The sequence below is a fragment of the Phoca vitulina genome, unplaced genomic scaffold, assembly GCF_004348235.1.
Source record: "Phoca vitulina isolate PV1807 unplaced genomic scaffold, GSC_HSeal_1.0 scaffold28, whole genome shotgun sequence".
Classification (NCBI taxonomy): Eukaryota; Metazoa; Chordata; class Mammalia; order Carnivora; family Phocidae; genus Phoca; species Phoca vitulina.
Window position 1 is genome coordinate 19,295,058 of NW_022589731.1, and position 26,006 is coordinate 19,321,063.

Here is a 26,006-nt window from a genome sequence, read left to right on the forward strand (position 1 = left end):
TTGTGATGGCAGGGAAGGAGGGAGCAGCACAAGGAATGGTGACAATGTCTTGATCACCAGATGAGACCGTCCCTGTAATCTGGGTACGGGAAGGCCCAGCACCGTGGAGCGTGCACCCCGCACAGCCGGGCAGAACTGGCTTCTCAGCTCACCGGCCCGTCTACCTGGCACTGCTGGTTCTGTGAACATCAGCATCTGTGCTTAACGGTATCCCTGCAGAAGTGCATTCCTAAAATGTAGTCATTATTGTCCCCATGGTGCAACTGAACAGTGGAAACTGGAAACTTGGAGGGATGAGCAACATGTGCCCAGGCTCTGGAGGTCCAGCCTGGCGTCTGTGTGTCGGGCATCGCTGCTCGTGCTGCAGAGGGCACGGAGGAAGCAGACAGAGCTGGGGGTGCCATCTGTACTTCTCTCTCCCTCCCTCTCGCCCAGCTTCCTCTCTCCCTCTCTACCACTTTCTGCGCCAAGCTTCTTTGGAACAGACCCCGTGAGTAATTTCTCCCCGGAGCACACAGTTCCCAGGAAAAGACCCGCTGCCCTCATGGAAGGATCTGTGCAGCTCAAGCAGATTGAACGCTCGAGGACTGGGATATTTTTGATTTTGAGGCAGGTGGCTGAGGCAAGATAATCCCTAAAATTAGAGAAATGTGTAAAATGTATGCTTTCGACTCTCTCTGAAGGAAGACTCCCTGCCCGAGACGGGTGCATCCCAGCAGGCCTCAGCCTGCAGCCAGCTCGGCATCCCACCAGGGCATTGTAATGAGTTTCAGGACGGCTAATGCCCTTCCTTTGTAAGTGGTTCAAATGCTAGGATAATGCAAAAATCCCTCCAGATTCCAGAAGGGGCTGGATGACAGCGTCCAACCCGCATAGGAAGGGACCAGAAGACACAGAGAAAGGCTGTCACAACCTGGTGGGGGGAGGGATGAAATCAGAGAAGAAAATGGTTGTTTGTTAAGAAACACTAATCAAAATTAAAGGGGAAAACTGGTTCCAGGGAATGCGGGGGAGGGGAATAAGTTAAGGACACAGCAAGGAAGCAGCTGGTGGGTTTGTCTGCAGGGGGCCTGACGTGGAGTCCTCCACAAATCTGTCACTTTATTGGGACTTTGCTGAGGTAGCAGGGGCCTTGGGACGTAGCAATATGCTCTGAGAGGTCCTGCATAAAATGCTGCTTCGAACGAGCCAGCGCTAGGGAACGTGGTTGGGTCAATCAGGGAAATTAGAATGTGGTCTGGGGACTAGGTGGTGTAAAAATGTTCCAAAACCCACAGCAAAGTAGATATTATTTACTGAAAACAATCGGATTATAAAACATTATGTGCAGAATGATCTCATTTGGGTGAAGTAAAAAAGGAAGGATATGCACCGAGGCGTTAGTGGTGGAAAGCTCTGTGTGGTAGGAATGTGATAACTTTTCATTTTTACTTTTGCTTGACTACATTTCCCCTTTTCCATAATGCACATGCAGGGGCTGTGGGGGGGGGGGGGGGAGACTGGCCTGGTCTCTTCGGCCAGCCTGTCACTTTGCCAAGTAACAGGGACCTACAGAGAAAACAATATGCTCTGGGTGTTCCTCTAGAGCTTCTGGAACAATGGAAGATTCATTTAAAAGCCAAACAATTTGGGCAATATATTTTTCTTTCTTCTTCTTCTTTTTTTTTTTTTAGAGAGAGAGAGAGAGCACACATGCACAAGCAGGGGTGGGGAGGGGCGGAGGAAGAGACAGAATCCCAAGCAGACTCCACACTGAGCAGGGAACCTGACACGGGGCTCAATCTCACGACCCTGAGATCATGACCTAAGCCAAAATCAGAAGTCCGAGGCTTAACCCACTGAACCACCCAGGCGTCCCTGGGCAATATTTCTAAGTAAGCATGGCAGACAAAGGGTTAATAACCCCAAGGGAAGCATTCCTCCTGGACTGATGAGAACACACCAAGGGAAGAATGGAGAACTGGGGCCAAGACACAAATAGAAAAAAATCCACAAACAAGGCAATGTAAATGACTAGTGCCTTTGAAAATGTTCCCCCTCATTAGTAATCAAGGAAATGCAAATTGGAACCAGGAACCAACTCTCTCCCCATCAAATTACTAAGCACTGGAAAGAGAGAGAATAGCCCGCTGAGTGAGAAGAGGCATCGGTGGGCACGCCCGCTCGCTACCGCCATCGTGGGAGTAATCTGACCGTGAACATCGGGGCCCTCGAAGAGGTCTGCACTCATGAATTCCACTGCCATGAAGCTTTCTTTAAAAAAAGAGTCATAATATGAAAACTGGCGTGGTTGTTGCAACACTGTTTATAATTCTGAAAAATTAAAACTCCTCCAATCGTCTGGCGTGTGAAGGATGCTCAGGTAGACGGTGGCAATTCAAGTGGCCACCTTAGGAAGTTGAGCTGTGGGACAGATTTGTTATAACATTAAGTAAAAAGGGCAATTGACAATATCATCTGCATTGAGGAAAGCAAAAGAGCAAAAAGAAGCCTGGAAAAGAATGAGAAAGAAAAGCCCAGAAATGCTTCCACCCCTGCCTGGAGGACCGAGGTGTGGTCAGCTCTTTCCTTATTTCCAAATGTGGACGCATGCCTCTTACTTTCATCGTGAGGAGTGAGAAAAAATAGCAAAAAGCCGATCCTGAAGCTTTTTTTTTTTTTTTTTTTTTTTTGATTTCGGGAGAGTTGAGAAAGCTTGAGTGTAGGAAAGTCAACCCAACCACGGGCATGAATGGCAGGCACCCATGTGCTGGTAAGTTCTTCTGATGCCAGGGAGCCCCGGGAGCCTCCACGTCCACGAAGGGTTTCTGTGCAGCGAAGGGAAAGGAGGCGGGGTGGAGGGAAACCCAGGCTGGACGTGGACTTGCCACTGAGGCGTGGGAGCAGCCTCAGGGAGGGGACTGTCTGACTGCACTCAGCCCCACGCCAGAAGCAAAGCCACGTGGCCAGAGTGGTGCCATGGAGACTCTGTCCCCTGGTGGGCCGGATGCCCCGGCTTCCAGAGCAGGGGCCGGGGTGGCCCGGAACCCAGGAGGGCCTTGCACGGCTGCATCCCCTGTGGCCCGCTCCGGGCCCTGAGTCCCTGCCCCAGTCTCCCTCATGCCTTCCTGCCTCTGTCACTGTCTGGTGGGTGGCTTTGGGCCAGGCTAACCTCTCCATGGCGTGGTTTATTCCTCTGTCCAGTGGGAGCATTCCTTCCCTAGGACTGCATGTATTTTCTCACAGTTTCGGAGGCCAGCTATCTGCACTCAAGGTATTGGCAGAGTGTTACCTCCAGACGCTCTGACGGAGGATCCCTCCTTGCCTCATCCAGCTTCTGATCCTTGCTGGTGTTCCTTAGTGTCCTCGGCTTTTGGCGGCATCACTGAAATCTCTGCTTCCATTTCCACACGACCGTCTTTCCTCCATGTCTGTGTGTTGTGCCCAAACTTCCTTCTTCTTTTGGGGACACCAGACATTGGATTTGGGGCTCATTCTAATTCAGTAGGACCTCCTCTTGACTAGTTACCTCTGCCAAGGCCTTATTTCCAGAGAAGGTCACATTCCGAGTTTCAGTGTGGACGTGAGTTTTGGGGAGACTCTAGTCAACCCTGCACAGGTCGAGACACTAATCATACTTACCGTATGCAGTTCTTGGAGCTGTAAATGATTAGTATAGATAAAGTACTGAGAACAATGCCTGACATATAGAAAGCACCATCTAAGCCATGATTTTTTTTTTTTTCTTCAGCTGAAGTCTGAAGCTGCCTTCTGGAACTTTCTCTACTCATAGACAGAGACATACAAAGATGCAGAACAAATGGTCCAGCCATAAACATGCCCTCAATTTTACTGCTCTTAGGGGGCGCCTGGGTGGCTCAGTCGTTAAGTGTCTGCCTTCGGCTCAGGCCATGATCCCAGGGTCCTGGGATCGAGCCCCACGTTGGGCTCCCTGCTTAGCGGGAAGCCTGCTTCTCCCTCTCCCACTCCCCCTGCTTGTGTTCCCTCTCTCGCTGTGTCTCTCTCTGTCAAATAAATAAAAATCTTAAAAAAAAAATTAAGAATTTTACTGCTCTTAGGTGTTTTCCCAGAGCTGCCATGGTTTTTAATTCCTTTTTGGATTGTTCCTCATGCTTCATAATAGCCTGAGCCCCCCACCAGTGGGAAGTGGAGAAATGGGGGGACAGGGAGAAGGATGGGGTGCATGGCGGCTACCAGGAAGCCTCCTTGGTCCTCGGGCCTGCATTGGACGCCCATCACCTCTATGGGGGGGTGTGGCCCAGCATCTCGGGCCACTCTTCTTGCTTCTTAAAATGCTGTCCCTTCCGGCTGGCAGCCCGCCCCCCCCTGCCAGCACAGGTGTCTCAAGTCCCCAAGGAGCTCAGCTGCACCAAGTGTCCACAAAAAAAACCAAAAACCAAAAACAACCCAGGTCACGCTGTTACACCTCCTCCCCCTCCTTGAAAGGCAAACTTAGCCCCCTCTTCACCCCTGCCATTGCCATGCCCCCAGGGCTGTGGCTGATCCAGTTATGAAATCACCTTTGACTGATCTGCTTTTAGCTAAACTGGGAGCAAATATACTTTACACTCTGGAATTTCCTCTCAGCCTCTGGAAGAAGTCTCATTTGTCATCTTGTCCACCATACAAGCACAAAGCACAAAGACAACAGTGAATTGGCACAGCTTTCCAACTTAGAACGAATCTTTCTTCCCTGACAGCATTCCTGACAGAAAGCAGTGGTGCCCATAGCTCAGGTGTGAGCCCCTGACCCAGCTCAGCCACTCAGAGCCTTTCCCTGGGATTTGTTCACATCCAACTAATAGAAGGGACTGGGGTCTCTCCTTTGGAGGTAAATTGATAACATGTGAGGTTTATAGGTCTTTAGTCACCACATTGTCTACCAGACAAATGAAACCAGCACAGAGAAGAAAGCTGATATGGAGAGAGGCAGGGTGACAAGTGGGGACAGAAGGCGGAGGACAGTGTTCCTGGGGCTGCTTGCAGGTCTCTGGGAGGCACAGACAATCCCCGAATCAAGGTTAGGGGACACCCCAGTTTCTTTCCATTAGATCTCTTCTTTTGATAAAATAGTTCAAATTGGGTTTCTGTCCATTACAAACACAACGCTCTTCCTTAAAGAATAGACTACATGCCTGTCCTCTTGGGACAGATTTTTTTTTATGGAAAAGGAGAAAATTGAACAAATAATTCTAACTGTGACCAGAATTATGAAAAAGAGAAACATCAGGGATGGTAAGGTCTGTGCTACCGCCTTGGGTTTTAATGTTTGCTCTCTTGTTGCTACGGGAAAGAAAACAAAGACAGAAGTGTGTGTGTGTGTATGTGTGTGTGTGTGCGCGCGTGTGTGTGTGTGTGTAATTAAACACAAACAAAGACAGCATCTTGTCGGCCCCAGCTGAATATTCAGAAATAGCCACACAATCTTCAAAAACAATAATGTGCTAAGTCGTCCTGGGTTTTGTTTCTCAGGTGTTGACGGTGACAGGTGTTCTCTAAATTCAGCTCCTGTCAGCTCTTCAGGACGTGTCTAACCATATTTCCCACGAAAGAAGACCAGTATTGTATGATGAACAAACGTGGAACCTCCCCCAGGCCAACTAGGGATCGGGGGAGGGAAAAGGGTCACCTTCTGATCGGAGGGGGCTCACACCTCCAGGGCACTGCCACGTGAACCTTGCCCACACCGCTGAAACTGGTCCCAACAGGTGGCCACCATTCCAACAGGGGCAGAGTGTCTGCTTGTGACATTCATTTGTGGTTCGTGGCATCTGCCCCCTTAATCTGAAACAAGGCTCAAGAAAAAGTAGTGTGGTCCTTCCATGTGAGGTACTGGAGACTTCCCACAGGCTTCCAGTGTCCTCATGGTGCATGTGCATAAACTCTTCCTTCTACTGAAGATGCCCTTCCTCCTGGTTCAAGTTCAGGACTTAGCTCAGTCGTTACCTGTTCCTCCGTCACCCAGCACATCCTCAGCAAGCACCTACTATTTGCAGGTACTAGCCTCAAGGGCCAGGATTGGAGCACCCTTGTCCTGTGCCTTTGATGAGGTCCAGAGACCCTCTTTACTGTGTAGAAGGGAAGAATGAGTGAGCCAATGTCACATGGGAAAGTGAACGTAATTGTTTTATGATGACTTCTTAGAATTAGCTTATGAACACAGAGCTGATGTCCTAAATAATCAATGAAAACTAACTGTGAACTTCTCAAGGGACAAGCAAACACTCTTACAGGGCAAGATTTTCACAGATTCTACTCCATTATCCAGGGTTCATCCCAAAGCCCCCGTCTTGAGGAACCTCACCCCGGCCTACCTGTATGAGCTCAATCCCTCCCACAAGAAAAGAGCCTCTTGATTTCCCCGTGGATTTATATAGTGAGCCTTACCAAAAAACTACAGCCCATTCCAGGCGAACCAGGGCCCTGGGTCTTGGCTCAAGCATTATGAGATTCAACATTAGGGCTTTGGCCCTTTTGGGTTCCCGTAGCTGGAAGCTATGGTGATGGGATGGGGACAGCCCAGGGCAGTTTTGCAGGATTTCAGGATCATCAGATTGGCCTGCTGTTCTGTTGTGAGCACCATACTCACAATGGAGAGGATGCAACATCTGAAACCACCTTCGAGTCCACCTGGACACAACTGACCTGAGCCTTGACAGAGTGAGTGGAAAGCTCCCAGAAGTGGTAGAGGAAGTGACCAGAGGCAGTGAGCCTGCTCTCCTGAATTCGCATGCTGACCATTCCTGTTCCCTCTTTTAATTGACAAAAGAGGTGGCCCAGCCTAGAGACCACTTGACAAAGGATGTAGGCTTTAAGTATTTTTTTAAAGATTTTATTCATTTATTTATTTAAAGAACGCAAGTCAGGGGAGGGGCAGAGGGAGAGGGAGACAGAGAATCTCCAGCACACTCCCCGCTGAGCATGGAGCTGGACGTGGGACTCCATCTCACAACCCTGAGATCATGACCTGAGCCGAAACCAAGAGTCAGATGCTGAACTGACTGAGCCACCCAGGCGCCCCAAGAATGTGGGTTTTAGAACAAAATAGACCCTGGTCCTAATGCTGGACCTGCCAATTCTTATTGGAAAACTTGGACCAGTTCTCCCAAATACTGTCTGTGAAATGGGGATAATGATGTGCTATGGAGTAGAATGACAAAATCACATGGAATCATCTAGTACAGGAGTTGGGGAGTCTGAGTGCTGGGTGCATAGCAGATAGGAAGGAGAGAGGGTCTGGCAAGGGATACAAGAAGGTTGGGCATCCACAAGAAGCCAGGAACTTGTCGCAAAGCCATTTTCCTGGGCTTGCAGCAAGGTGAGCTCTTTTCAGGGCCTGGGACCATCTCAGCTAGGACAACATCACTTCTTGGTTGCCTCCAGGGTCCCTTTGAGGGGGACCAGCCCTTCCGGCCTGTGTCTACAGACACATTGTCCATTCCTGAAAGAGTCCTCACTGCTGCTAACGTACCCTGAGGTGAACCACCCAGGAGGACAGGGACTCAAAAGGAAGAGAAGTCTCACCTGGACCTAGGCACTTCCTGGCCAACCTTTCCCTCTTCATCCATCAGTGTTAACTTGGAGGGTCCCTGTTTGTGAGACTTCTAATTGGCAGCCACTCTGATGCACATCTCACTGTCTCAGCACTCCTGAGGGTGTCCTCTTGAGGGCAAGTAAGATACTATCTACATGGGAAATGGGGTTCTTATTCCAAATCTCCAGCGGCTGTGGGGCTAGGATGGGGCTTGGGGAATCAATTCACTTCATGTCCTGTCTTTTCTTTTACAAAATGGAAGTAAGGAGAGATACATTCCTGGCTGGGAGGCAGGTTTGGGGAGTCTGGGTTCTAGGTCCCAGTTGCTATGTAACCTTCTCCAGGCTCTCAATTCCCAACTGTAAAACTGGGGGGCTGCCGTAGATTATTCTCAGGGTCCTGTTAGCCTTCAATGACCGTGACTCTGATGATAAAGTCTTGCCTCATGAAGGACTTAAATGTGAGTAGTCTGAAGGGGAGGGGGCTAGAGATGCCTCAGGGGCATGGGATCATTCAAAATCCAGACTCACCTCCCCAGCAATTTGGACATGAAACTACGGGACCATGCGCTCAGGGAGAGACAGTGGGTTGCCAACAATAACCAGAAGGCTCTTGCTACATAAAACCCCAACAAAAGTGTTCTGCTAAAAGACAAATAAAAAAAGGTTTTATTGACAAAATAGAAATCTTCAATTGGAGCTTTGTGCTGGTTTGGCCAGAAGACTCAGTGTTGGCAAAGGCATGCAAGTCTTCTCTAAAAGCATGGACAGGCTTTGCCAAGAACCCTGCTCTCTCCTGAGGCTCACTTCCCCGGGCTGCTCCCCACCCCAAACCTGGCCGATACACCTGCATCGCCCAGATCAGGTGTTGTTGGAGGCACTTTAGATCAAACTCTCTCAGGAGGTAATGATGGCAGGGTGGGAAGAGCAGATAGGTGTTCAAATCCCAGGGCATCTGTAAAATGGGTATAACAATGCCAAACTGTCTTTTGCTAGGCAATTGAGGTGAAATCAAGACTTGCTGTGGTCTTAGTAATACTTAATCTTGTTAGAGAATGCAGTGACTAGAAGGTCAGCATTTGGAAAATCTTCTGAGTGTGATATAGGAGCCCCTGGCAGCCTGTGTGGCCCACCTGCCTCCTTATCCAGAAGGTGGCCAGCCCTGAGCCTTTCTTCTGGGATCCAGGAGCTGCTTAGCAATATGAAGTCCAAGTTATCTCAGCCTGTTATGAAGGATGCCTGTTCCCAGCTGCTGTGTTTGGCCCCCAAGCTCTTCTCTTTCACTCTCAATTTTCACTATCATGGTGGTCTGTCCCCCACCCTGTCACCCCCCGAGTGGGGACAGACAATTTCTGCAACTAGTTTTCCTAGAGGGTTTAGCATGAGCTGCACAGGTGCCTCCCAACCACAAGTTCTAGAAAGACTCTAATCTTGCTGTTTTCTTCCCCACTCCCTCTGCCCACCTAGGCTGCCTCTCTCCCATCCCCTCATGGAGCACTGGAAGAGGTTCATGAGATGACATATGCAAAGTACCTGAATCATCCTCTTTCTATTAAATAAATTGAATCCACACTTTAAAACTTTCCAACAAAGAAAACCACATGCCCAGAGAGTTTCATTGGTGAATTCTCCCATTTAAGAAATAAATGATATTAATTCTATACAATATCTTTCAGAAGTTTGAAGAAAAAGAACACCTCCCAACTGATTTTCTGAGGCTAGTATTACCCTGATACTAAAACTGGACAAAGATATCACAAGGAAAAAATGTAGACCAGTATCTTTCATGAACATAGATACAAAAATCCCCAACAAAACATGAGCCAAAGGAATTCAGCAATATATAAGAGGGATAGCACATCAAAACAAAGTGGTTTTTTTTTTTTTCTAGGAAAGCAAAGCTGGTTCAACATTTGAAAATCAATATAATTCGCTATATTGAGATTAAAGGGAAAAATCTACATGGTCATTTCCATAGATGTAGCAATAAGATTTGACAAAATTCAACATCCATTCATGATCCATACCACTGATACTCTAGAAATAAAAAGGAACGCTTTTAGCTTGAGATAGGACATCTACAAATTGCTAAGGTAAACACAATGGATGGTGAAAGACTAAATGTTTCCACCTCAGACTGGGAACAGGGCGAGGGTGCTTGCTTTCACCACTCCTAACATAGTGTAAGTCCAAACCAGTGAGATAAGACAACCAAAAATAAATCAAAGGCATGCATGTTATTGGCGGCCTGATTGCTTACATAGGAAATACCATGGAATCTGCAGAAAATCTCCTGGAAACAATAAAGGAATTAAACAAGTTCTCAAAGTCAATATACAAAATCAATTCTCTCTGTCTCTCTCTACATATCTACCTATCTAAAAGCAATGAAAAATGTGAAATTAAAATAGAATCCTGGCACAATTTACACAGCATCCAAATATGAACTTAGGTATAAATATAACAAAATATTCTCAGTACCTGTATCTGAAAACTCAATAGCACTAATGAAGGAAATCAGAGAAGATCTAAATAGAGAGACCTATCATGTTTATGAGGCTGAATTCTTTTTTAAAAATTTTTTATTGTTATGTTAATCACCATACATTACATCATTAATTTTTGATGTAGTGTTCCATGATTCATTGTTTGTGCATAACACCCAGTGCTCCATGCAGAACGTGCCCTCTTTAATACCCATCACCAGGCTAACCCATCCTCCCACCCTCCTCCCCTCTAGAACCCTCAGTTTGTTTTTCAGAGTCCATCGTCTCTCATGGTTCATCTTCCCCTCCGATTTCCCCTCCTTCATTCTTCCCCTCCTGCTACCTTCTTCTTTTTTTTTTTTTCTTAACACATATTGCATTATTTGTTTCGGAGGTACAATCTGTGATTCAACAGTCTTGCACAATTCACAGCGCTCACCATAGCACACACCCTCCCCAGTGTCTATCACCCAGCCACCCCATCCCTCCCACCCCACCCCCCACTCCAGCAACCCTCAGTTTGTTTCCTGAGATTAAGAATTCCTCGTATCAGTGAGGTCATATGATACAGAGACATATCATGTTTATGAATTAGAAGACTCAGTATTGCTAGGATATTTATTCTCCCTGAATGTTCTATAGATTCAACACATTCCCAATCAAAATCTGAATAGGATTGTTTTGTAGATATCGACAAACCAATACCCAAATCTGTATGGGAAGGAAAAGTAAACAGATTAGTCTGAACAAATTTGAGAAGCAAGAATAACAAAGGGGAGTTACCATAGTTTATTTCAAGACTTACAATAAAGCGACAAGAATTGACATGTTGTGATACTGGTGAAAGGACAGATACAGAGATCAGTGAAAGAGAATAGGATGTCGAAAATAAGACCCACAAATAAATGAAAATATACTGAATTGCAAAGGCAATTCAATGAAGAGAGGATGGTCTTTCGAATGCATGGATGCTGGAGCAGTTGGATATCCATATGCAAAAAAATGAATCTTGACTGATCCCTCACACCTTATAAAAAAATTGACTAAAATGAATTATGTACCCAACATAAAACATAAATTTTTACAACTTTACAACATATGAGAAAAGTCTCTAACTTCAGGTTAGACAAAGAGTTCGTTAAACAAATGCACGATCCATAAAAGAAAAAAATGAGAATTTGTAATTTATCAAAGTTAAATATGTTTGCTCTATGAAACACATTGGCTAAGAGATGAGCCACAGCCTAGGAAGAAATACTTGTAAATCACATACTTAACAGAGGACTTGTATCTGGAATTTAAAAAAGAGTCTCAAAACGCAACAATCAGAAACAAAACGTCCAGTTTAAAAAGAGCAAAATCTGAACAAACACTTTGCCAAAGGTAAATAAGGAATGAAAAGATGGTCAATATAATTATTCAATGTGGCAGTGTGAACTAAAACCACAGTGAGATACCTTTACGCACTATTAGAATGGATTCTTTCTGAAACCAGCAATACCAAGAGCTAGGAAGCATGAAGAGAAACCCAAGCTTTTATATATTTCAGATAAAAGGGTAAAAATATCATAGCCATTTTGCAAAACAGTATGACAGCTTTTTATAAAGGGAACATTTCACAAGTCTTTCCATGAGGAAGCATAACCCTGATATCAAAACCGGACAAAGCCAGCAGAGGAAGATAAAACCATAGGCGGATATACCTCAAAAACACATAGGCAAAAAGCCTTGAAATCTTAGGAAAAAGAAGGGCCAACTGGGAATGTGGATTTGGTTTATCATTAGAAAGTTAATTAATTAATTTATTTATTTACTTGACAGAGAGAGAGCGCGAGGGTGAGCACACAAGCAGGGGGAGCAGCAGAGGGAGAGAGAGAAGCAGGCTTTCCGCTGAGCAGGGAGCCTGATGCGGGGCTCGATCCCAGGACCCTGGGATCATGACCTGAGCGGAAGGCAGATGCTTAACCGATTGAGTCACCCAGGCGCCCTGAAAGTTAATGTATTTCACTAGATTAACATTATAAAGGAGAAAATACAAATGACGACATTTAGAATTGGCAAGCCAATTCTAAAATGTATGTGTCATCAAGGATGCCATTAAGAAAGGGAGTAGACAAGCTGCAGATTAGGAGAGTCATCGCAACAGATAAATCTAATAAATGACTTACGTCCAAAATAGATTTTCAAACTCCTACGACTCAATAAGAAAAAGACAAACAGCCTGTTTTAACGTTGGTTACATTGCAAAATTGTACAGACACTTTGGCAAACTGTTTGGCACTTTCTCATAAAAGTTAAATATAAACATAGGTATTTACTAAAGAGAACTAAAACATATGTATACTAAAAAAGAATGATTGCAAGAATGTCCGTAGTAGTTTTATTCAGAATATCCCCCAATTGTATATAAAACAAATGTCCATTAATAAGAGAATATCTAAACAAACTGTTGTACATTCATACAATCCATTTCTACCCCAAAACACAAAGGAATGAACTACTTAAATACATGACAGCGTGGATAAACCTAAAAAATATTATGCTGAGTGAAATAAAACAAAATATAAGACAATAAAGTTGATATAAAAGAGCACACATGTATATTTTCATTCATATGAAATTCTAGCTCTTTGCGCAATTAATCTACTATGATAGAAAGCAGGACAGAAGTTAGCTGGGGTCAAGTGTGGATTGACTGGAAAGGGGTATGAAGGAACTTTCTAGGGTGATAGAAACATTCTGAATCTTTTTTTTTTTTTTAAGATTTTATTTATTTGACAGAGAGACACAGTGAGAGCAGGATCACAAGCAGGGGGAGAGGCAGAGGGAGAAGCAGGCTTCCCGCTGAGCAGAGAGCCCGATGCGGGGCTCGATCCCAGGACCCTGGGATCAGGACCTGAGCCGAAGGCAGACGCTTAACGACTGAGCCACCCAGGTGCCCCAACATTCTGAATCTTAATGAGTGTGTGAATTTCATGGATGGTGCAGAACTCACCAATGGCAAGATTTGTATCTTTCACTATGTAGATCAAACCTCGGTAAGGAAAAAAAATGAATCTGCACAGGAAAAAAGAAGCTTCCAATATCAGAGTTACAGCACAAAGACCAGAAGGACTCCCGCAATCTGACTGGCTTCTGAGCTGCCTCCCCAATGGGGGAGCAGAAGAGGAGGCGAAGCCCTCCACTCCCATCTGGTTGAGCCAGGCCAGTATGACACCTTTTGGTGGGATCCCTAAGTGCCAAAGCTACAACATCTGGTTGGGACAGTGACTTCTGATGTTAACAAGTGGTAACAGAATGCATGATCGGCCTTGGGTCTAAGAGAGGCACACTCCTTTCTGTAACACCACCTTATCTCTCCACCTTGAGCAAATAGTTTGGTTTTCCATAAAATGCCCCTTAGTATCCTTGCAAAATAAATGACTTTTTTCTGCTTTCTAAATCTTGCTAAGGACCCCCAAAAGTTGAGTCACTTAGTAGGAGATTTATGTCTGCCTCAGTTTCTCTTGTTCCCAAACCATAAGAAAAGATCATTTTCATGTCTCTAGCCAGTCTGACTCATTCCCTCTCCCTCTCCAACTTTCTTTCCCTCTCTCTCTTGCTCTCTCCCTCTCTCTGTCTCACACACACACACACACACACACACACACACACACACACACACAACCTCTGTCCCCAGCAGACCCACCGGCAGGCTCTCTTCCTGAATCATATACAGAATAGGGCCTGATATGCATACACAGTCTCCTTACGTGTGGTGAGGGCAGAAAGATGAGCCCCGTGGTGTTCTGACCAGTGCACAGTCAGAGGGGAATGAATCCTCCCACATATACACGCCCCTATGCAGATCTCTTAAGCTAAAGTTGTGCATGGACTTCAGCTGCCACTGTAGTGGAAGGGGTTGAATTCCAGACAGATAGGGAAGGAAGGCCCCCCAATGCCTGTCTCTGCCCCCCCTTTCCTGCTCCTTCTCCCTGTATCAAATCCCTGATGTGGCATCTTTAAGCAGCCTAAATTCGCAAGTGAGATTGCCTCATCCACCCACTTCATTTCACAGATGGGGAGTCTGAGCTACGAGAGGGGAAAGAACTGCCCAAAGGCATATGGTCAGTTAGGGCAGTGACTAGACCAGAATCCTGAACTCCTCTCTTCCAGTGCAGGGTACTGTCTGCTGCATGACACTGTCAGCCCAAGGTCTCTTTCCCATCAGAGAGATGGGCTCATTCCCACTGGTAAGTATTGGAAAGTGGTACTCAGACCAGGGGCTCCTGCCATAGTTTGCTGAGGATATCATGTGACTATGGCCCCAGTCCTGGAGTGGGGACAAGACTGGAGAACTTCAGAATCACCAGTAAAGCATGCCTCCCTTTCAGCCCCCCGGGAACATAGACCACAGAGGTACAGATCATGGGAACAGTCCTCAGGAAACTTAATGGAGTCAGGTCAAATCAGGCCACACATAGGACAAGGAGGCGCCTGGCATGGGTTCAGTGTTGTAAATGTTACAGGAGCTGCTGATGGACAGAGAAAATGGAAGACATGCTTTCCAAAGGGTCCACCTACCAAAATGATAGAGCCATATAGTTCAATGATTAAAAGCATGGGCTTTGGAATCTAACAGATCTGAATGTCGCCCCTCACTGGATGTGTGGCCATGAGCCTCATTTTCTGAGTATACGGAATGGAAGAAAACAGCCTAGAATCTGCTCAATAAATGGTAGTTGAATCCGGCTTGTTTTAAAGACCTGGTTTAGGAACTCAAAAGACACAGTACCAGGAGGCCAGCTCTGGGCTTCCACGGCCAGTGTTTCTTTCAAAGCGATCAGAGAGCAGGAAGTGGCTGGGAGGAGAGGAGCTGTCCACTGTCTCAGTGCTGATCAGTCCGGAACTCAGTCCTGGGAAGGAGCCCAGAACTTTCCCACCGCTCAGGACCCCTGCTAAACCTCCAGTCGGCAACTGTGGGGGAGTAGGGACAGAAGTGGGACAAGAAACTGGGAGAAACAGCTCCTGCTGAAGATTCTAGTCCTATGGACATAAGACAAGCTCCATTGCTCCACTGCAGCTCAGAGACAGGAAATGAACAGGAGCCAGACATCCTTAGAAGTCAGTCCAAACTCAGAGAAGCCATTGTTCATGGACCGGTTCAGTGCCTCACAGTCTAACACTCAGGAAGATCAATCACACATTTCTGTCCTCCTGGAGCCAGTACAGGTTGCAAATAAAGGAGCTACTGCTGCCATGGGCAGGTTTAATGGATTTTCAAGGCAAAGTGCAAACCGCACTGGCTGGCTGTGTGGGCATAGTGAGTTCCAGTGGAGAGAGATGGCTCTATATTTTGGCCAGGCAGACTCTAGCTGGACTGTATCTCCTTCTGTCCACCCAGCTGTGGTGGCAACCGCAGTGTAGGTGGCAGAGCCCTGGGCTGGGGGGCAGGGAGGGGATCAGCATTGCAATCTCAGACTTACCACAGTTATCTGGAGACCTTGGGCAAGCTGCATAGCTGCAAGACCCTGTCATCCCACCCACAAGTAGGATGGTGATTCCTATCCTATGAGCTCTAAGTTGGGAAATGAATGTAAAGTGCTCAGCAGAAGGCCTGACCCACAAGGAACTCTCAAGCTTACATGTGTCACACAGAGACTTCTTACGCCACCAAGCTGATACTCACCCCAAAGATCCAGCTTGGGAACGAAGGCAGAGGAGGGCAGGATGGGAGTGATGGTTGATGAATATCATCAGAAGAGACCAAATCTGGGCAGCAGAACAGAGTCTCAATGATTACATGAATAGGGTCCACATCCCTTCCCTCCTTAACTGACACCCTGGGTACATTGATTAAATTTTTAAACCTCAGTTTCCTCATCTGTATAATGGTGGTAACTATAACTTCTCTCATATAGAGTTGCTGTGAAGATCAAATGAGATTATATAGGCAGAATGTCTGGATCATCACAAACCTTTGATAAATGTTCTTAGCATCATGAGTCCCATCAGACAGAGATACCTCATCTCCCCCAGGAGATCATCAGCTAAGACTGCCAGACAGTAGGCTTCCTTCTTTCTGCTGAGCCCACTTCCTTCTATGCCTGGTCTGTGGGGCCTGGGACAGCCATGGAGACTCAGGAGTGGCAAAGACCTTGTCCAGACAGCCAATTCCTCTCCTCCCTGCTAATAGGCAAGTAAGCCAGAGGCCTGATGGTCCTGTTGGAAAACTCTGTTCAGTTGCTTCTGCTTACCCCGCTTGACAGCTGGGCCAGGGAGTATGCATAAACAGCCTGCCTGGAGAGGTACCACCACAGAGGTACCACTCCAGGAGTGGGCAGAAGCCAGCAACAGAGAGGGCTCTGGATAGTGAATCAGGATCCTGGGTTCCAGGCCCTGGTCTTCCACTTACCAGACACATGTTCCTAGGCAAGGAACGTTAGCTCTAGGATTTATTTCCTTATCTGTGCAACAAGAATGTCTCTGTGTCACTCCTAGAATCCCCAGGGTTCTACAGGGTCACATGAATTAGTAGGTGTGTAAGTGCTTTGATGATGGAGACCTGCTGGTGGGCTCAGGTGGAGAGCTGGCAGGGATGTATCCCCAGGAAGGCTGGATGCTCCAGGTCCTGAAAGTCATCATCTGAAAGGGACTGACCTTTCTGTCCTCAGCCTGGCATTGGGCTCACATCCAGGATTTGCCACCACCTTTCTTTCCATCCATTCTATCGACTCATCTTCTCTTCAGAACCACAAATATGAACCAGAGTGGCCTCTAGGCATTTGCTTAACTAACTCCCTCCCCCCAGCTCCTAGGCCCTCCTCCACTTGCAAAAATCCAGAATCCTCTGACTCCCTAAAGGGAAGTGTTCTCTATGGCCATAGACTTCAGTGAGACCTCTCTCAGAGTGGTGGTGACATTCCAGTTTCTGTTCAGCTTATATAAATCTTTCACCTCTTTTTAAAGATAGCCATGGAAAGGACCACATCTGATTGTGAGTATATGTGGTATGTGTGTGTGTGTGTGTATTCAAGCACACATGTGACACATTTTTAAAAAAATTTTTTTTCACATGTGACAAAATTGTGTGTGATAAATAAAGTGTCACAATTGGAAAGAACATGGGTTTTAACGTCCAATAGATAAGGATTCCAATCCTGATTCTGCCATCTTAATTCATTCTGCCCTATCTATTGATGCCCACCTGGAGTGACCTTGAACACATTGTGGGTCTTTCTGGGTCTTGGCTCCTTCACTTGTCAAGATAGACTCATGATACTTATGCTGGAGGGTTGCAGGAATGATTCCCAACCATGGGTGCATGTGCCTGCCTCCACGTAGAACTATATTCAACAATCTGAAGGGGTGAGACTCACTTCTGTTTTTGAGCATGTCCATGGGGCCCAGTTACAGTATTTAATGACTCATGTTAACGCTGTCATGAACATCCCATCACTTCTCTCCAGCTCAGAGAAGTATGCAGACATACAGATCTGGCCCCAGTGTGGCCCCCTGAGGACAGGCTCCAAGCACTGACAGCCCATGTCCCCCAGTCAGATGTACCAGCTGCTTGAGCTCACTCACAAGAGGCAGTGGGGACCCAGCATCCAGGCCTGGACAGGAACAGGCATCTCCCTTCTTTGGTGACTATGACCTTCCTGCTGATGTCTGGGGCTCTGTCAGGACCTACATCCAGTGAGGCCCAGCTTGGCTGAAGCCACGGGGGCTGGGGACCTGGTCACCAGGGAGACCAGTCCTCCTTCAGCCCCACTAGGAGCAGGAAGTATTGTTCACAACCAGAAGAAAATGAATTCTGTTCTTTAGGAAACTGAGTTAAAATATTCTGAGTGTCTTTCTGGCATTTTAACCTTTCAATGTTGCCTTTAGGAATTCAGAAGGCAAATGATCTTCAAAATGATGTGTGTGCATGTGTGTGTGCACATTCACTAGCTTATTGCTCTTAGACCTGGTTACATGGTCACTGACATCATTTTAATGTTGCGAAGTTGAGATACTTCCAAGTTCCCGACCAAGAACCCCTGCTGGAGAAGGTGATGGAAGCCCTTTGTAGCGTGCAGAAAGGGCCAGTCTAGGGAGCTATCGATACCTGCTTCCTCCCTTACCAACTCGCCCATGCATGCTCTTTGAGCTCCAGTGTCCTTTTCTTGTCATTGTTGCAGGGATTAAATACAGTGTGATAACGTTTCGATGTGTTTTGTAAATGCCGAAGCACTATGAGGGTCTCAGCACTTGACGTTGTGCTTCCTACACACACTGGTGACCCTTCAGCATGTCCCTCCAGGCCAGAACATCAGGCTGTTGTTGGAGGATGTGCCCAGGGGCTGAGCAGACATCTAGCCCGTCCACTGGCCCACTTTTCATTGAGCGTTCTCCTCGAGCATCCTCATAGATCACCCTCATTGGAGTGACCTAAGGAGCCCACTGACAATGCAGAGCCCCCGACCTGCTGATTTGGAAACCCCAAGTATGACCCAGGAATCTCAATCTTTAACCAGTACCCCAAGTTTATCAGGTGAGTCTGAGAAACATCAAAGTGTGAGAACCGTGGACCCAATGGTGTCCCCAGAAACGTATTCCTTGATTCGTTTACTCTACAGCAGTGCGCGGACACCTATCTCATGCCAGGGGCTGTGTGTGGGGACAGTCTTTGGGAGCAGGGGAGACGCACAGATGAACATCTCACTCTGATGTCACACTCCAAGAATCTAATGAAAGACACGTATCCAACCCTGAATTCTGTGGGCCGAGTGAGGGGGCCAAGCAATGCGGAGATCGCTGACATTTGGCTCCGTTTCTTCCCCTGGGAGGCAAAGCTCTGCACACACCATCGTAATTACTGTTTATCAGAGCTCTGAAAGGTAAAGAAGGAAACTGAGGCTCAACAAGGTTCAGTGACTTGTGCAGGGTCCTGGGACGGCAGTGGTGTGCTGGTAAATGTTAATCAGGCTCTCAGGGTGGGGGAGGGAAGCTCTGATCCACACACCTTCCCCACAGGGTCTTGGTAAAATGACAGAAGGGCCACCGTCTCTGCACACTTTCCTGAGGCTAGGCTTACACCTTGCATGCCCAGAGTCCCTGAGGCTGCCACCAAGCCAGGTCACCCACCATCTTCCCCTTTCTCTAATGAGCTTCGGCACATTATGTCATCCAGGTCCTTCATAAACTGGAACTTGCTGTCTCACCAGACCCAGGGCAGATGGTGTGTGTGGCTGGCTGATGGCAGCAGCTGGAACTCAGGCCAGGAATGCTGAGCCCCACCATGGCTCTGCTGAGGCTGACTGTGGACAGACAGGCTGGTCCAACTGTGAGGGCTCGTGGTCAGACAAAGTCCTCTCCTGGCTGAGGGGGATGCCCAGAGGATGTCACAGTGAGTTGCAGCATGCCCCCAGCGGACTTGAGAAGCTGTGGCTGAAAGGTGAGGGGAAGAGGACCTGGCAAACGGAGCACCCCCAGGAGCACCGCAGGTGCCCTGGAGCCAGGCCCTTGGTCATGCAGGATGGAGAAATGTGGAGCCAAAGGAGCCTCCCTGAGTGCCCCCAGCTCAGCCTGGAGAGGGAGGAGCACATCAGCCCTGGGCAGCTCCGGCGGGCACAGGTGGGTAGGACCTCCACGTCAAGGTCTGGCGGGGCTGGTGCTCAGGCTGGGACAGGTGGCACTGAGGCGTGAAGGTGCCCAGGCATCCGTCCCTTTTCTCAGACAGACTTCCTTGACTCAGCCTGTCTTGGACACACAGAGGGGAGGGCTGGAGGGGCGGGGGAGCTACAAGGAGCCAATCACCCTGCACCGGAGCCTTCAGGGCCGGTTCTCTCAGTGTGTGAGAGCGCGTGTGCGCATCAGCGGGGATTTCTGTGATAGAAGCAGCCCGATTCCAGAGAGGGAGAGAAGAGGAGGGGGAGGAACCGGAGGGGAGGAGAAAATTGGGGGTGGGAGAGACAGACGGAGAGAACAGCAGTGGGAGAGAGGGAAGCGAAGCGCAGCCAGGAGAGAGCGGGAGAGGGAGCAGGCGGGAGGCAGCGAGAAAGTGGAGGGGAGAGCAGAAAGGGAGAGCGAGCGGGGAGAGGGCAGGACGAGAGAGCCGGGGAGCCGGCGGCCGTGCGCGCCGCGGAGGCAGACCGCGGGTAGAGGGATGGGGTGAGGGCCGCGGGCGGGCGCCGGGCAGCCAGCTCCGGGGCGCGGGGGGGGGGGGCCCAGGGCGGCGGGGGCGGGGGGGGCGCGGGGCGGCGGCGGGGGCGCCATGGCGGCGCCGGGTGGCGGGCCCTGAGCGCCGCGGCGGGCGCGCACCATGAACTCGTGGGACGCGGGCCTGGCGGGGCTGCTGGTGGGCACGATGGGCGTCTCGCTGCTGTCCAACGCGCTGGTGCTGCTCTGCCTCCTGCACAGCGCCGACATCCGCCGCCAGGCGCCGGCGCTCTTCACCCTCAACCTCACGTGCGGCAACCTGCTGTGCACCGTGCTCAACATGCCGCTCACGCTGGCCGGCGTCGTGGCGCAGCGGCAGCCCGCCGGGGACCGCCTGTGCCGCCTGGCCGCCTTCCTCGACACCTTCCTGGCCACCAACTCCATGCTCAGCATGGCCGCGCTCAGCATCGACCGCTGGGTGGCCGTGGTCTTCCCGCTGAGCTACCGCGCCAAGATGCGCCTCCGCGACGCCGCGCTCATGGTGGCCTACACGTGGCTGCACGCGCTCGCCTTCCCCGCCGCCGCGCTCGCCCTGTCCTGGCTCGGCTTCCACCAGCTGTACGCGTCGTGCACGCTGTGCAGCCGGCGGCCGGACGAGCGCCTGCGCTTCGCCGTCTTCACGGGCGCCTTCCACGCGCTCAGCTTCCTGCTGTCCTTCGTCGTGCTCTGCTGCACGTACCTCAAGGTGCTCAAGGTGGCTCGCTTCCACTGCAAGCGCATCGACGTGATCACCATGCAGACGCTCGTGTTGCTCGTCGACATCCACCCCAGGTGAGCGGGGGGCGGGGGGGGCGGGGGCAGGGCCGTGGGGGGGGGGCTCAGTTTGGGGAGGGCTCTTGGTGGGAGGAAGGGGGTCCTTGTGTCCCCCCACGCCCCAGCTTGTGGCCTCGAGCAGGCCCCTATGCCACGGAGCCTCCATTCTTTCTTCTGAAAACTCAGGTGGGGGGAGGGACCAGTGCTGCCGGTCTTGAGACGGGTGCTTAGAGCATCCACAAAGCAAACCACCAAAAACGTGGGTGAAACAGTATGTACGTTTTTTGAGGCCTCGGGGTAGAAAGCAGAGTCAGAACTTTGTTGGACTTCTGATACTTCTTTGATGTGTTTGTAGATTTCACTTTAAACAGCAGGGGAGAAGGCAGTGATCTCTGTTCACTGCTTGAGTCCTTTAAAGGGTTCTAATCAGGCCCTGAGAGTGTGGCTTAGATGCTTGGGGAGCCCCTCGAGAGCTCTTGTGGGAAGGTGCTGCTTTTCTGGGTCTTTCCTTTCTCTGTGTCTGGCCCTGCCTCTGTCTCCTGATCCTGTGTGTGTGAGAGTCCTTGGGCTGCACCTTCCTCTGTGGATCCTTAAAGGAGCATCTGAAGGGCTCTTGAGGGAACTGGAGGGGGGCTTCTCCTGCTCTTCCCAAACGGCACTGCCCTGCGTCTCCCAGACTTGGAGGCCGGAGGCACCTGCAGAGGGAGAGTGTCACCCACGAGGCTCCTGGGAAAAACCCACCCACACCACCTGCACCCTCACTGGGCCACTGTCTCAGAAAGGCAGGTCGGGGTGGGCATTTCAGGTGCAGCCACTCCCTAGGAACTCCTGCCATCCCCTGGAGCATCTCGGGGAAGGAAGGAGGAAACTCTTAGCTGAGGTGTCCTGAGCTCACCTTGGTTTTCCTTATGGGAATAGGAACCCAAGGAAGGAAACAGCTGGTGGTGTCCCTGAGGACTCTGCCGTTTTAGATCTCATCACCCCAGGGAAGGGCAGCCTTCCCCTCTGTCACCCAGGATGGCGCAGAAAGCGAGCTAGACAGAGAACTCCTCAGGGGGGTGGCTGGGGGCAGTGAGGGAGCTGGGTCCTTACGGTGTGGATGCCCCTCCCCACCCAAGGAGAAACAAGCTCGTGGCTGAGGCGGACAGACTGGACGTGTCAGTCTGAGCAAGGGTTCCTTCAGTGTGGGTTGTTTCTGCCCATGAGCAATAGAAAGAAGAGCCCTTAAACTTCACTGTGTCTGCACATGCAAAGGCATGCACGCGTGTGTCCACTGTTTCGTCCCAGAATGGCCCCTCCTCATTCCGTGCCGGGCCAAGGCTTCCAGCCACAGAGTCTTCCCCATGGAATCATGTACAGTGTTTACACGTGAATGCCCGATAGCACAAATACACCAGGGCCCATGAACCCACATGTGCACACGTGTGAGCCGCACGCACACAATCGCACGTGTTCGTGTGTAGACTGCACGTCTAACAGACGGGTCTCCACATGTGCACATGTCACAGGGGACATGCATGCACATCGACTACAAAGACACGGCTGACTCACTGCCCGCATCTGTTGACGGTTCAGTGTCCCTTTCGGAAATACTCCACAGCCGCAATTGCAGAACTGCTCCCCTTTGCCATCTCCTGGGGCGTGAGGACCTCACTTTAGAAGGTGCATCCCCAGGACTTGACTGGGGCTGTTTTAGAAGCTGAGGGAATGTTGTTGAACAACCGGGACTAGAACGATTCCTATCATGGGCCCTCCCACCATGAGTCTAAGCAGAGAAGGCGTTGAACCAGGAGAGGAATCCGTTCTTATTCAGACCAGTGCAAGTCCCATCCCTGCTGCCTTTCCACGTTCCAGAACAGGAGGGGCCGTGGCTCCTTTTTAGCCCATTTGGGATATAAGGCCATCTCCACTCTTGCAAACCTGTCACTGACTCCAGGCCAGCACGCTCCCTCTGGTCCCCTCTGGGGGAACCTTGACCTCTTCGAAGCCCCGGGATGCTTTCAGGAGCCCCGACTCGCAGTGTCATGGGGCCGTGCGGGGCCAAGGGATAGCGCTAGTCTGCACCGGGGTAGAGGAAGGGCTCCTGGGGCAGGGATGGCCTTCGGCCAGTTCAGACAGGCCCCACTGGCCGAGGGCCAGCCTGAGGTTACGGCGTAGCAAGCAGATGTGACGGCACTGTCCCTTCAGTGAACCCCACCCGCCTTCTGTGTGGAGTCAGGTCCCCAGAGCGAGAGGGTAGGGTGATGGGCACACACAAGAGGGCACCAGCTTCCTCGCAGCTGATCCACAGCCTTCTTTCCTGGCAGCTCTAAACTCTTCCTCTCTGTAAAGGAGAAACTGCAGAGCTAGCTCGGTCTGACGGAGAAGGCTGCCCCTCGAACCTCCAAGCCCTAGGCACGAAGGCTCCAGAAAGATCAGCCAAGCCTCCTGGGCTGGTGTGGTGTTGACAGCCAGGGGCGCCTGGGGATCAGCAGAAGCCAGGCTTCCTTATCTGGACAGCCAGGGCGGCAGGTGGAGTCATTGCTCGCTGGAAGTTTTCCTTAACAGCCACCACACTAACGGCCTCCTGAGACTTAATTAGGAGGGACCCGTTTTTGAGTTCCCTGAGGCCCAGGGTGACGTTTGTCAGAAAGCTCCCTGCTGGGGCCTGCTCTTCCCACAGAGTGTTTAATCCCGTGAGTGGCAGGCTGGACTCCTTGGTTTCAACAATGCCAAAAGACCCTCTGGTTTAAATTAAATCTGTCGTTCCCCACTCCTGTCTTCCTGTGGTGGTTTTTCAAGTTGCGACATTTGTAAAGCAATTAAGCATTCCTAATATTTATTACCCACCTGGTCCTCCGATTCCTCCATTTGCTTGGTTCTGTTCTCCCAAACCACAGCTCCTGACGAGGGATGGTTGGTCCTCTCCCTGGTGCTGAGAGTTGTGGGCTTTCACCTGACGTGGGACAAAGGTGGGGTGCCGGGGCACCGATGGTGACACCCCTGGTCCCCCAGTCCAGCTGAGGGCCGCCACTCACCGGGATGGGTCGGGGACTTCTCCACGGGATGGTGAAGCACACTCATCCTTGTGATCAGGGTCTACAGAGGGTTGGCTAAAGGGTCCACCCTGGAGGGCGTCCGAGCTGTGGCATAGGAAATGGAAGGGCCCATGGAGATAACCTCACTGTGCCCTTGATCTTACAGGTGAGGAAATTGGGAGACCCAGGGAAGAAGGGCAAGTGCACTTGCCTAATTTAACAGGTCTAGGATGTTTCAAGCCAAAATTTGTGCCTGGTTCTGACCCTAAGATTTATAGATGGGACAAAAGTGCAAATAGAGGCTCATAAACCATCTATATAAATATTTAGAAGTTCTAAATTAAGCTTACAAACTGTTAAATGAAATATGTTCTATCCTCCTACCTTGACAAGTATACATTTATAACACTCTGCAAGGCTGGGTTCAAATTTAGAATTCTCGGGCTCCTTGAAGTTCAGCCTCGTCCATGGTGCGGAGAGCTGAGCTGGCTCCAAGCACACAGCCCCTGCCTCTCCTCCCCACCCCTGGCTCTACCCAGCACCACGAGGAGCCTCCACTACTCAGGCGCCAAGCGAGCACACCTGTGGCATTGTCCACCCTTGGGAGGATGGGCCTGGGGAGGGTGCCTGCTCACGTTCTGGAAGTAGAATCGGGGCATCTGGGCAGGGAATTCCGGGTTCCGGGTCCCTGGAACTTGATCTAGAATGGATGATGTGGGCTCTGGGTGGGCACATGAAGTCTTCATTTCGTGGGGAGGGGCGTTGTCCCCCTCACCGTCCAGGACCCAGGATAAGGTCCCCTCTTGTGAGATCTGAGGACATGACTTTTCACACTAGCATCCTGACCCCAAACTCAAGGTCTGCTCCACCATTGGTCAGCCTGTTCCCTTGCCTTTTGTTTTGTTCTCTTTAAAAGCCAGAAAACAAATCTGGATGCCCTGGGAGTACTTGGAGCATGTGCTCAGGACCGATTGAGGTCATCTGGAGACCAGTGAAGGCCCAGACCATTGTGTTGGGCATGGTGGTGTCAGGGACTGGAAGATTTTGGCTGTGATTGCCTCATTTATTCACTTCAGATATTCCTGGCCTTCTCCGTTCATTCTGCCATTTATTGACGCCTACTGGGGAACATCTCTTTGGCCCCACATGTCACGATGCCAGAAAGCCCATCTCTTTGTCACAAGGAAGTTGTGTCCTATGGCAGCTCTCGGGAAGCCCCATGCTGGTGCACTTGCTTGTACTTAGGAAGGATGTTGCTGGCCAGGGGAATTTGGGGCCCCTTACCCTCTGCACTGCAGAGTCAGCCTAGAAGTCTGAGGACTCCAGCTGCTACCCCTGTGCGCAGAACTATCTGGAGAATGCATTCGTGTGGCTAGACGCAGCTTGCTTATTGCTCTGTGATCCTATGGAGGGCAGTGGGATCTGGGGAAACACCCCAGATCCCGGAGTCAGGAGTCCTGGTTCTGTCCTAAACTCATTGTGGGACCCTGGGCATGGCATAAACCCGGCTGGCCCTCTGTGTCCTCATCTGCAAATAAATAAAATAACAGCTCACAGGGCTACAAGATGTCAAGGAGCTCAGTTTTGCAAAGCTGTCGTGGGGGAAAAAAATGAGAGCAAGTGCAGAGTGATTTTATTCTGTTGTTCTGGGCGCAGGCGAGCTGCTCTCATCCTGTGCTTCACAATAATGATAAGCAAGAGGGTTGCACAGCTGCCCTGCCCTCCTTCTCCTGCCATCCCCCTGGCCTTACCTGGAAATCGGGGAGGGGGGCCTCTGGGCAGGGAAGATGGATCCGTCCTCTTGCAGGAGTTCGGGGAAGCAGCCATGTGGTTCCTGACCAGGAGCGCCAGACCGGGAGTCAGTAACTGGGTGCTAGCTCTGCCAGCATCTCACTCTCTGGGGGAGGGGGGCAAGTTCCTCTCTTCTCTGAGCCTCATTTTCTCCATCTGTGAGCTGGGTTAGGTGGATGAGGGGGTTTCCCATACTAGACATGACTGTGTGACTGTAGGGTCTAGCCAGTCCGTCTCAGAGCAG

General features: G+C 49.9%; 1 protein-coding gene across 3 annotated transcripts in view; it reads left to right on the top strand.

Moving 5' to 3' along the window:
• Window positions 1-20,256: 20,256 nt before the first annotated feature.
• The window catches only part of GPR26 (G protein-coupled receptor 26), a 30,499-nt gene continuing 24,749 nt past the window's right edge, over window positions 20,257-26,006 (top strand). For all 3 annotated transcript variants that reach the window (XR_004301681.1, XM_032423121.1, XM_032423122.1), the window contains exon 1: window positions 20,257-20,972. Coding sequence is in view for 2 of the 3 variants with exons in the window: in XM_032423121.1 (XP_032279012.1) it covers window positions 20,305-20,972 (668 nt within the window). In the remaining variant the exon portion in view is untranslated. The remainder of the gene's footprint in view (window positions 20,973-26,006) is intronic.